We start from the raw sequence: 12753 nt of genomic DNA, 5'->3' as shown, positions 1-12753 counted from the left end.
AGTTCACAGCTATCTTTAAATCAGTTTCACATGATCAGACACCTTCTTCTCACTCTCTCTGACACCAGACAAACACAAAACCCACCTACAGACATGCATGCAAATCACTCTTTTATCCAAACAGCTGGGTCTGGTATCAATCACTAAAATTCTTTATTAGCTTTTCTTCAGTAAAATGGCTCTGTCTACATTTATGTTACTACTCCAACTTTTAAAAGTTTGGGGTATTTTTTGTTGTTGTTGATAATGTTATTTGTTTATGGGCAAGAGAAATGGCTCAGTGGTTAAAAGCACCAACTTCTCTTCTAGATGACCCAAAGTTCAACTCCCAGCACCCACCTGGCAGCTCTTAATCCTCTGTTAACTCCAGTTCCAGGAGATCCGACACCCTCTTCTGGCCTCCACCGGCACCAGGCACACAAGTGGTACAGATTTACATGCAGGAAAAACACCCATACATGTAAAAAAAAAACTTTTTAAGCTACTTTATTGCCACCTAGCAAAAGTGGTGTTATATTTATACCCCAAACAAATGATTTTTTTAAGGTGTTGTATATACATATATACAGTGAGCACGCAGTCTAGTTGATACTGGGTATTTTCCTTTATCAATTCTCATCTTTTGAAACTAGATTCATCAGTAAGCCTATATGGAGCTCACAGACTAGAAATAGCTGGCAAATGAGCTAAAGAGATTCTTTGTTGCCACTCCCCAGGGCTCGAGTTATACAAGTTTTTCGCCAAACCTGTCTTTTACATGGGTGCTGGGAATCTGAACTCCAATCTTCCTGCTGGTTAGAAACACTGGGTCACTAAGTTGTCATCCTAGCCCTAGGAAGATAACCTAAAGCAGTTCTTTCTTTCTACGGTCCTTCATTTCACCTCAACTGATGAAAGTAAATTTTTGACAGCTCAAAGGCTGCCAAGCTACCTTTGCAATGAATGACTCCCTGCAGAATTATATCATATTTCCTGTGAAAGAGAAGCATTCTTTTAAGGAGGAAAAGTATTTAAAAAAAAAAAATTAAATTCCTGAATTCTCTTTAAATAAATCTATTTTGTTTCAAGAAACATACTTTCTTAATGTTAACCCTACACATTCAATTTTACTCATTAGGACAGTACAGAGATACTTATTTTTCTCCTTGAGATTTGTTTAAAAATGGTGGTGAGCATACCAGATCTGAAAAATCAGAAAGACAAAATGTTTTGATTTTAAAACAGCCATGGTGCTATTGAGAGGTAGAGTCAGAAGGATCAGGAATACACATCAAGTTCAAGGTTGTCCTTGGGCTACAAAAGATCCTTTTAATAAGTTCTCAACTTTAGAGTATTTCAATTAGTTTAGGTATGCTACACCATTAGGCCATGAAACTAAAGACTATAGCAAGTACAGTCTACCAACCACTTTCCTTCTTTTAATGATTTATTATAAATAAATAATAAATTTATTTATTATAAGTGCACTGTGGCTGTCTTCAGATACTCCAGAAGAGGAGTCAGATCCCATTATAGATGGTTATGAGCCACCATGTGGTTGCTGGGAATTTGAACTCAGGACCTTCTGGAAGAGCAGTCTTAACTGCTGAGCCATCTCTCCAGCTCATAGCAACCACTTTCTAATTGGGTATGGAGCCATCTCTATGGAAGAAAATACAGGTCCAATACTATAAAACCTGATCAACTGTCTATGGCTGGGGAGACCCAAAGATGTTGGCCATCTGCTTGTTTTGCTATGTAGACATTCAATAAACTGTCTTCTAAACCTTTACAAGTTTATTTTTAAATTTTGTTTTTTTTTCTTTCTTTTGACTCTGTTGAGTACAGGTATCCAAACAGACCAGAATATGGTGCTGGATCCTCTGGAGCTAGTTACAGGAAATTGTGAGCAACCCATGGAGTACCAGGAACTAAACGGGGATCCTCCACAAGAACATATATGTTCTTTATTGCTGAGCCATCTCTCCAGACTCCTAAACATGTATGTTTATATTCATGCTGCTCTCAACCTTGGGCATACAAGTACTTCTTATAGCAGAGGATAACACTTAATGCAGAGAACTCCTACCTGGTCAAACTGCTGAGAATAAGTAAGTGACTAAATGATACACAGTATCTAGCCCCTCCCCAAGGCTTGGGGGAAGCAGTACAGAATTGGGAGACCATCAGAGCTGGAAATTGGGAAGAATGTTATTATGAAGCATGCACTTCTGGAAATGACATATCCTTTGCAATCATAGATTTGTAGAGTTGAAGTCTCCTGTAAAAGACTGGGCCCTTAGCCAGGTGGTGGTGGCACACGCCTTTAATCCCAGCACTTGGGAGGCAGAAGCAGGTGGATTTCTGAGTTCCAAGGCAGCCTGGTCTACAGAGTGAATTCCAGGACAGCCAGGGCTACACAGAGAAACCCTGTCTCAAAAAAAAAAAAAAAAAAAAAAAAAAAAAAAAAAAAAAATTGGACCCTTTAGCATGCCATCAAGGATGAGGAAGAACTCAGAAGGTCCCAATTCTTCCCTGAAGAGCATGTAAAAGTTAACAGCTATAGGGAAGAGGGAAGTCATTTTCTTCAGTTGTGTAAACACTTAGTTGTCCAAAAAATAGTCTCCTGATCATGCTTCTACTAAATGGGAAGAAGGGAGTTAGTGAGAATGAAGGGTATGAAACAGGAAAAGGGGCCGGGGATTAACTATGATATTTGTATACAATTATTGTCAAAACTAATAAATGACTGTAAAAACCCCAAATTTCAAAAATAAAATAGGAACATAGTGGTGTTTGCCTTTAGTCACAGCACTACAGATACAGAGGCAGAGTGAGTTCCAGGGTGGCCAGAGCTACATAGTAATACCCAGTAATACCCAGTATCCAAAACAAAACAAAAACTTCAGAAAGCTAAAGAACTTCTAATTCAAATATCCTGTTTTATCCTTTTAATTTTTTTAAGAAATCACAACCTAAAGATTTTAAATTTGCTTAGATTCCACAAAACAAATAAGACAAATTTAACAAATCTTTCATAGTGAGTTGTCCACAGAAATGATACAACTAGGCCTGTGGAGGAGGACGAAGGAAGAAGATCTCTGGGAGTTTGCGGCTACCCTGGTCTAAAACAAGTGCAAGTAGGCTAGGGCTACATAGCAAAAGAGTAACACATTCCTTAAGTTTTATTTAACCCCCTGCATCTTAAACTTTTTAATTGTTTTTTTTTATTTCTTTTTCTGTTACTTTACTGTATGTTCAAATTCAATGTGTGTGTGTGTGTGTGTGTGTGTGTGTGTTTCCCTGGAAGTTGTGTCCTGTTTTTAATTCTTAATTATATCACTTCCCCTTTCCCTTTCCTCCCTGTAATGCCTCTGGTGTACATTCCTTTCTCATAAGTTAATAGCTTTTATTTCTTTAATTACTGTTGGTGTTGTGGTATGTTATTTACATGTGTACTCCTATTTTGGTTTCTCACCACCACACCAGGCTGGCCTCAATTATAGCAATCCTCATGTCTCAGTACAGAAATTCAGTTACAAGCCACTACACCTTGCTAAACCTTTTTGATTCATAGAATTAAAAGAAAATTAATCTATTATTTAAACCCTAATTTTGAACATGTTTAAATGGTAAGAAATAAGAATTAGGTTCTCAAACATCTGGTTGTTTTAAAATCAAACATTCCCACTCACAACAAAATCTTTTATGTTGCTACCTAGAAATAATATCATCTTTGTGTCTTCTGTGAATATTTTTAATTGTACTGTCTTTTTAAGTTTATGGGTGTTTGACCCACATATTTGCACACCACATGCATGCCAGGTACCTCCAAAAGAGGGGATCAAATCCCCAAGAACTAGAGTTACAGATGGTTTTGAATTGCCCTGTGGATACTCACGAGTTGAATCTGGGGCTTTGGGAAGAGCAGCCAGTGTATTCTAGTAGCTATCTTATTTGTTTAAACTATATGGGTGTTTCTGTGAATTTCTGATGAATGAAAAATGTGGTCCAAGTGTGGGAAAAATCTTTGGAAGCCACATAATTTTTATATTCTTTAAATTTACATAGAACTATCCAAAGCCAGGTGAATCAACTAGAAATTCTATACTACCATCTTATAGATTCTGAATCTTATCAAATATTCCTATGACACATACATAGGAAAATAAAAGGCACCTCAAACACCGCCAGATAAAACACTTTAGAAAAAGCTGACATTAATCACAAAGAAAAATGGAAAAAAACACTTACCAGTTTAACAGCCTCTTGTGCTGCTTCTTTTGTACAAAAAGTGACAAACGCATAACCTCTGTTGAGACCAGTAAGCGGATCCATCATTAAACGAAGATCCCATATAGGTCCAGCTTTCTCAAATAATGGAACAAGCTCATCCTCAAACAGATCTCTGGGGATCTTCCCCACAAATATCTGGAAATTAAATATGAATTCACAATCATGGAGAATTCTTTAGGGAACTAGTTAGCTGTATTTTTTTTTTACTACAAATAGTACAAGTTTTAAGTTTCTTTACCTCAGTGCCAACAGAAGGCTGCTGACCTGAATAAACGGAATCTGGAGGTGGTCCCCCATACTTCCTCTGACCTGTAGTCACATCAAGTGTGTAGCCTGTTCTTTCCAAAAGTGCCTTGAAAAGTTCAAAATGTTATTAATGCTTCATTCACAAAATACATATAATTAGCAATTAAGTCAATAATGTTCAAATATTTCCAATTATCTTCGCAACATTCCTCTATACAAATGTGTAAGATCTGTTTTAGAATTCTCCCTTTTGAGCCAGGCGTGGTTGTGCACTCCTGTAATCCCAGCACTTGGGAGGCAGAGGCAAGCAGATTTCTTGAGTTGGAGGCCAGCCTGGTCTACAGAGTGAGTTCCAGGACAGCCAGGGCTACACAGAAAAATCCTGTCTCGAAAAACCAAAAAAAAAAAAAATTCTCCCTTTTATGTATACCTATCAAATTTCAGAATCCTCTGAATATCAGTTTGTATTGACCAATTAATTACTGAGCAATAAAAATTAAAATCAATCTACCAACAACTTCCAAGACATATATCCACTGTTAAGAAAAACCTCATTAAAAGCAGACCCGACTTTAATCCCAGCACTCAGGAGGCAGAGGCCAGTGGATCTCTCAGAATTCCGAAGCCAGCCTGTTCTACATAGAATTCCAAGAAAGCAAGGACTACATTGAGAATGAAACAACAAAAAACACAACAACAACAAAACAACAACAACAAAAAAAACCACACATATACAACCAGAAAAAAAGGAAAAAAAAGAACACCTCATTAAAAATGCAACCATTTGGGCTGGAGAGATGGCTCAGCGGTTAAGAGCAGTGACTGCTCTTCAAAAGGTCCCTGAGTTCAAATCCAAGCAATCACATGGTAGCTCATAATCATCTGTAATGAGATCTGACACTCTCTACTGGAATATCTGAAGATAGCTACAGTGTACTTACATATAATAAATAAATCTTTAAAAAAAATGCAACAATTTGATTGCTACCCAACTCTGAATTTCTTATTATACCCCACCCCAAGACACACAACACCATTTATAGGCATTTTGTCACCTCCAAAGATACTACTCCACTCCTTAAACCATGTCTATAAACTTGGGAGGCTATGTGAAAAGCTTTTCTATTATTTGCTGTCAGTGTTGTGTGCCATAAACAACATGCCTCATTCAGAAAAAAAAAAAAAAAAAAAAAAACAACCAAAATGATTTTGAAAAACATTAAGAAACTACAACCATGTAATGTCAGGATTTATCTCCCTCAACCTGTTAAAATTACTCAGCCAGAGGTTTTTCTTCATCCTCTATTACAGGAAAAAATGACAAAAAGAGCATATGTAACCTGTTTAGCTATGTAAGCCTATTTCCTATTCTATCAACTATGAAAGTTTTCTAAGTAACAAAACTATTGATTTAACTAGATGACAATTCAAAATAAAAGACCATGACAAAACATCAAAGTGTTAAGTCACCTCGATCTCCAAAATTTAATCTTTTTTACTCAAAGAGCATTATATGTGAAATTGTGGGAAGGACTATATATAGGGTGCTTGTTTAATGTAACCTATCCACCCCCCAAAAAAACTGATTCATGAAAATATGTCAATTTTAAAAGTATTCATAGCCGGGCGGTGGTATCGCACACCTGTAATCCCAGCACTCTGGGAGGCAGAGGCAGGCGGATTTCTGAGTTCGAGGCCAGCCTCGTCTACAGAGTGAGTTCCAGGACAGCCAGGACTATACAGAGAAACCCTGTCTTGAAAAAAGCAAATCCAAAAAAAAAAAGTATTCATAAACTTTTAACAAAGTTTCACAAAAAGTTGTATGATCTAAATAGCTTTTTCATTACACTCAAACTTTACTCCTTAAAGGCATAACACTATGAAGAGCTGAAGAAATGGCTCAATGGTTAAGAACATTAAGGCCCTAAGTTCAAATCTAAGAACCAACTAACTCTTCAGAAATACTTAATAAATTCATCAATCACATTGGCATAACTGCAATAGAGATTATAAACTCCATTTTTATTGGAAAACTAAACTTCACACTCCAATCTTGTCCACATGATTTAGGCTTCCTTTTCCAATACAGGTAAAATATCACATTTATGCCCGTCTTACCAACTGGTTTTCTTAAATCATAGCTCTTGCCTCAAGAAGTGGTTTATTACTAAAGAATACCAACTAAAAACTAATATAAACCATACTCTTTGAACTATACCTAATACACCCAAGAACACTACCTAAAGATGAGCTCATTTAATCTATGTGACCTTAAAAACCAATCAACCTGAAACAAAAGAAACTTTCACTTCCAACCATTCTCTATGCTTACCAGTTGGTTGTAGAAATAACTGTCGTAAAAAATACAATAAAAGAAACAATACTAAAATTCCAAATTCACTGGGACCCTAACCTTCAAAAAAAAAAAAAAAAAAAAAAAAACTCTTTAAATGGAATTGACAGCACAGGTTGGAATAGTGGCCAGACAAAATTCAATGGTTTTGAAAAAACAAAACTGGATACAATGCTTTCCCAAGTCCAGTTGTTATAAAACAATGACCTTAGAAATATATACATCCCATGCCAAACATTAGGAATATTTAACAATGCTAGTAAATAACCAAGGACTTAAAGCTACAGAAAGTTTTAGGGACATACCTTAATCTTTGCCTCATCTGGTCCTTTACTAGAGTCTGCTACTTTGGTCCCTTGTTTCTCTCTCTGCCTGTAAGTCTTCATGACTCCACATAAAAAGGCACTTTTGTTCTGTAAAGAAATTTTCCATTCATATTTAACATTATGTTTATGTCTAATAAAATTAACACATCAAAATATTCATTTTTCTTCTTTCTACACTGACATTAAATTAACATTACCTGAACATGAGAGAGATCACTGTCTTTAAACTGTTGAAGCACTGCCAATGCGCCGTCTTCATTGAACTCTTTTAAAGCTTCGATAGCTCTTTCATCTAAATCACTATGTGCAACTAGCCCTGGAGAAGAAAAAAATTTAGCGAGTTATCACCTTTTAAATTTTCTAAATTATTTCTTCAGGGTCCTGTATTGGCCAATACAGGTACATATGACAATAATTCTATCCTCCTTAACCTCCCTTTATCTACATAATAAAAAACATACTGAAGTCCTCTCAACCACACAGAAAGGAGTCAACGTATTTTACATCCTGTTTTGTGTCCATGTAGTCCTGAACACTGCAATATTTCTACAGTAAATATGTAGGTCTATACAAATTCTAAAGTCAACCAACAAAACACCAAGCCTAACAAATGAACCTGTCCTCAATGTCAAGTACCACTAGAAAAAGAAGCCACCACACCAAGACAGACAAGAACTACCCTACAGTTACCAAGTTATTAAACAAGAATCCTGCTATAAAAATACCTCAAAAAGTCACATGGGCTGCTCTCAACATTTAGCAGCTGTTGCTACTATCATATACTTATCCATCAGGCCAGACAGCCTTCCCCTAGGGAGGTCTATTCCCCCATTTCATCCCTCCCTCTACATTTTAACCTCTAAGAGCTCAAACCTAAATTAACCATCAGAACAAGGCAAAGCTCAAGTTCCCACGTTTATTGGAAACCACAAAAAGTTGCTATTTTAGCTCAAAGCCAGAAATCCAATAGAAAAAATTCATAATGTAATTTTGCAAGTGTTAGTTCTTACCTGCAACGTAAATTTCATCTAGTTTTTCAGCAACTTTCTGTGGTAAACCAGCATCAAGCAATGTCTGAAAATTTTCTGAATGGATAACTGCTGAAGTAGTATCCATGGGCTCTTCAGTACCATTTCCATTAACATGTTCTGTAGCCATGCTTCCAGAGATCTGTTCAAACGCAATAAGCAAAATTAAACTAGGATCTTCAAACAGAATAGAGGACAATGACAGTCCCAATCTTTACTTTCTCTACCACTTAACTACAACCAGCCAGTCTGAACCTCCCTTGAAAGAAACCTTAAAGTCACTATCCTGACAAGCCAGATTTTGGAGCCCGGGGTCCAGAAGGACCGAGTCACTATATTCTTCCTGAGCACCACCCATGACTTCACCTGCAAACACTCACTGAGAAAAACCTTATTACAAATGAAGCGCAATCAGCACAGCGACCAGCCCAGCCTGCCACATGCAGCAGTTCCAAAACGGAGAATAAGGTGTGTGAAGCAAGCAACGCTGGGCTTGTCTCTCTCCAAGGTAAACCAGAAAGTGCGCTTTTCCCGCCTGCCGCTTATAGATCAGTAACAACAGCCAGCGAAGAACAAAGCGCTCACACAAGCCACCTTCCCACCACCCAATTCCTCCACCCTTCACCCCCACACCCCAAAGCCCGCCCCCGACTCCGCACCCGGAGCGGCAGCCTCGCCACTGCGGCCGCCAGGAGCCCATTAGAAACACGTGCTCTGCGCCTTCAAATGTCCTACAACTTCCTTCAACGGAAACCCACCGAGTACCGGGCCAAGACGGTCATCACCGCCTCCCAACATCAACCCGCAGTGGCGGTCCGAGACCCCCGAACCGTGCAGCCGCACAATCTCGCCCCTCGACACCGAGGCCGCGGCGGCGCCAGGCCACGGGTTTTCCCCGCCCCCCAGCGCCGCCGTCTCCGCCGTGACACATGGCTCTCAGCCCCGGGCGCTCCCGGGCGCCCGCGACCCCCGGCCTCCCGCACCCCTCGGTGCAGTGGCTGCGGTGCCGAGGCCGACAGCCCGCGCGGGGAGGGCGTTCCGCCGCCAAGCACACGCCCGCGGGAGCCGAGCACCGCCCAAGCCCGCCGGCCGGTCGCGGGACAGCACCCGCGCCTCTCCGCCCACTCCCGCGCCGGCGGCCACGACAGCACCAAGTCCGCCGCCGCTCGCGGTCCGCGCGGGCCACGGGGCTGCCGAGGCGCCTCCTCCCGGAGCGCCGCAGACAAAGCCCAGCCGCGGCAGCACATGGAGAGGAGGAAGTGGCGGCGCGGCCGCGGCCTACTCTCTGGCAGCCCCGGCCAACGTGCTCTTCTCCCCCTTGGAATCCATTTTCCAGAAAAGCCGGTTTCTCCCCGCGCCGCCCTCCCCCAAGCACCCTCCACAATGTCACGGAGCTCCCCTCCCAGACCCGGGTGCCGGCGGTCGTTACCTCCCCGCGGGGCTGGGGCCGAGGAATCCTGTCCGACGGGGTCGGGTGCCGGGGAACGCGTGCTCGCTGCTCCCTGTGTCCGGCGCGAGTGGAGCTGTTGTAAAATGGCGGCCGAAGCTCACGCCGCTGGCAGCAAACCCGATCCAGTTCCACTCGCCTCCGAGCGCGCTCCCAGTGCGCGCGCGCGCCCCCGCGTGACCCCCCTTCCCTCCCCTCCCTGGCGCGTCCGCTTCTCTCACTCACTCCCTCAGCCCCTGCCCTCCTACAGCTCCTCCTTCTCCCCTTGCCACCGCCGCCGGCCGCTAGCCGCCCTGTCCTCTCGGCCTGCGTCCTTCCTTCCCTGCACCTCCGCCCCCCAGCCTCCTCACTCCCGTCCGCGGCCGCTCAGACACGAGTGGCCGCCCTTCTCTTCGCTGGCTCCCTAGCTCACGCCCTCCCTCGCTAGCTCTCTCGGCCCGTCCCCAGTCCCTGCCGAGTCGCTCTTTCTCTCTCCCGCGCTGACGTGACGACGCAGCCGACGCCTCAGGACGCGCGCCCGCGGGCCCCGCCTCTCGCCCCGCCCCTAGCTCCTGGAGGGGTTAGGAGACCCCGCCCTTCCGCCGCGGAGACCGTGAGGGGCTGAGTGAATGAGAGACCCGCCCTCTGTGCGGACACTCCCTCCCGCCCCGCGGGCGGGGCTGCCGGCTCTGCGTGTCCCACTCGTTCTTTGTCAGGAGACAAGCATCTCCCCACCCCTCCCTCCCCGCCCCAACACCGGCCGGGGCTCCGAAGGAGCCCGACGCTGGCTGCCCTCTCGGCCCGGGCTGCCCGGGCCGCCGCCACCGCCACCGCCGCCCCGCGCCCTGGGCGCTCGGCAAGCTGCAGGCGCACGTGTCCCCCGGGGCGGGGCGAGGCGAGGCAGACAATGGGGCTGCGGGGGAGGGGAGCTGCGGGAGGATGGCGGAGCTCGGGGCCACCGGGTGGCGGGGCTCGAGTTCGGGAGTCACCCCGGGGAGCCCCGGCTTCCGCCGCTGGACAATGGGGCATCCCACGGCCCGGCGCGCGCCGTCCTCCGCTCCTACGAATACCCTGGGCGGATGGAGGGAGGGAGGGGCGCCGCGGGTTCGCGAGGAAATCCCTGTGCCTCCCGCCCGGGGATGACACGGAGGCCAGATTTGGAAGCTTAACCGGCCCGGTGGTGGTGGATTGTGCAATATTCCGTTTCTGTCCCTGGCCTTTTAAGCCGTTAAGTGCTCCTCCTGGCACACTTTGAACAACTTGAAGCAGCACAAAGCTGCGTGATTAGGACGACTGTGAGGAAAATGTGTTTCTTTTCAAGCATCTTGGCAATTAAATGTTATGTGAAGTGACATTTCCTTTGTAACCATTTACTAGGGACAAGAAAGACAAGACAAAGGCGTTTGTATCTCAGACGATATGGATACTAATTTTATCCAGAGCGACTGTAATGAAAAATAGCATTATCCTTTTTGCAAAAAAAAAAAAAAAAAAAAAAAAATACATTTAGAAACCTACTGGTTCTTCCAAATGAGGTTTATGCTATGATAACAAGCCAGTAGTCCAAGGAAAGTTAGATAAACACTCTTCAAAGTGCCTAGACACATAAAATGGAGCTTTTTCTGTTGATAGGTGGGTCAAATAGGAAATATTTTTGAAGTACTGTCTATCTAAAACCTGTTTAATAAGGCTCTGGCTATCCACCACCTACATCCCATACTACCAAACATATTCCTGCTATGGTATTAGGTTAATTCAGCAAGATACTGTAGTCGGTACCCCAAAAGTCTGGATAATGATATCAATGAAAAACAACCAAAATGGTAATAGACTGTAGATTAAACAAGGTGGGAAAAGTTTGACCCTTAAAAGTTTTATTTAATGATTCCTGAATACAAGAGCTCCTTTAAAAGTGCCGCTCCCTAGGCAAAGTCAAGAATTCTCGAATTGAAACCTCTCCTCTCCAACTCTGACCTCAATTCCTTTCATGTTTTAGACCTTTTTTCCCCCTTGCATATTTTAAAAGATTTAATTACCTGTCTGTGTGTGTGTCAGCATGTGAGTGCAGGTGCCCACAGAGGCAAAGGATCCCACTGCAGCTGGAGTTACAAGCAGTCAAGAACCTCTGGACTTGGATGCTAGGAACCAAACTTGGGTCCCCTACAAGAGCAGTCAGCCCCCTTCACTGCTGAGGCGTTTCTCCAGCCACCATACTTTTTTGTTATTTAAAGGAACTGTTATTCTAAAGAAACTGAGCACCAGATCCTTCCTTTAATCGCGACTATAATCCCAGCAGGAGGAAGAGTCTAAATAGCAAGTTCCAGGTCAGCACGCTATCTAAAAAACAAAACAGCCAAATCCTCAGTTATCTCAGCATTGACAATCATCCCTGAGCAGGGACAATCATCCAAGAGCTTCCAATGAAGGAATTGTGAAGGGAATCATCTAGGACATCAAATTCTCTAGCTGACGTATCAGTTAATCCAATCCTGTGGGTTATCTCCTCTTCCAAAGTTCCTTATCTGCCCTGCAACAACGCAGAGCCACCACCCTTTACCCTGTAGACTGAAAATAGACCAGTCTGATTCATGCACTCTCTACATACTGATCCATTCAAGGCCAGCCTAAATCTGCATGTGTGGGGGTGTGGCTCCTGCCTCCCCACCACCACCACACACACACACCTGTTACAGAAAAGATCCTAAGAAACATTGATAGTTCCTTGGATGGCTTGGTCTCCAACATCCCGCCCACACCTTTAAAAAAATTATTCTTGGAAGAAACTCCTAGACTGTCTGTATATGCCATCCCTCAGGGTTCCACGGAGCTCAGCTGCCCTAGGATGGCCTTGAGTTTCTCGGGCTTCGACCTCCACCTCCCAAGTGTTGGGACTGAGGTGAATGCTCAGCTCGGAGCTATATCCCAAGCCAGATCTTTAAGCTCCCCATTTTAGCTACTTAGCCAACCACAGCTATCTTTTCCTCAATTGTTGCATTTCTAAAGTAGTTTAAACTTAAGAACCTACTCAGAAGAGGTTGGTGTCCTGGGCAGAACTTGTGCCCTCTACTGAACGTTTTCCCCAACTTTTCTTTTTAAAAA

General features: G+C 43.5%; 1 protein-coding gene across 4 annotated transcripts in view; it reads right to left on the bottom strand.

Annotated features, from left to right (window-relative positions):
• Positions 1 to 10033, bottom strand: part of Syncrip (synaptotagmin binding cytoplasmic RNA interacting protein) — a 33681-nt gene extending 23648 nt beyond the window's left edge. For 2 of the 4 annotated variants that reach the window (XM_052187682.1, XM_052187683.1), the window contains exons 1-6: positions 9658 to 9750; positions 8211 to 8370; positions 7398 to 7516; positions 7180 to 7287; positions 4514 to 4627; positions 4234 to 4410 (exon numbers count right to left, since the gene is read on the bottom strand). In XM_052187682.1, coding sequence (XP_052043642.1) covers positions 4234 to 4410; positions 4514 to 4627; positions 7180 to 7287; positions 7398 to 7516; positions 8211 to 8358 — 666 coding nt within the window. In that variant the 5' untranslated portion in view covers positions 8359 to 8370; positions 9658 to 9750. Of the gene's footprint in view, positions 1 to 4233; positions 4411 to 4513; positions 4628 to 7179; positions 7288 to 7397; positions 7517 to 8210; positions 8371 to 9657 lie in introns of all 4 variants that reach the window. The other 2 variants (XM_052187684.1, XM_052187685.1) reach the window with 2 other exon arrangements.
• Positions 10034 to 12753: the final 2720 nt, after the last annotated feature.

Source organism: Apodemus sylvaticus, chromosome 7 (assembly GCF_947179515.1).
Source record: "Apodemus sylvaticus chromosome 7, mApoSyl1.1, whole genome shotgun sequence".
Lineage (NCBI taxonomy): Eukaryota > Metazoa > Chordata > Mammalia > Rodentia > Muridae > Apodemus > Apodemus sylvaticus.
The sequence above is the reverse complement of the archived record's forward strand: the minus strand, read 5'-3'. Positions and strand labels throughout refer to the sequence as shown.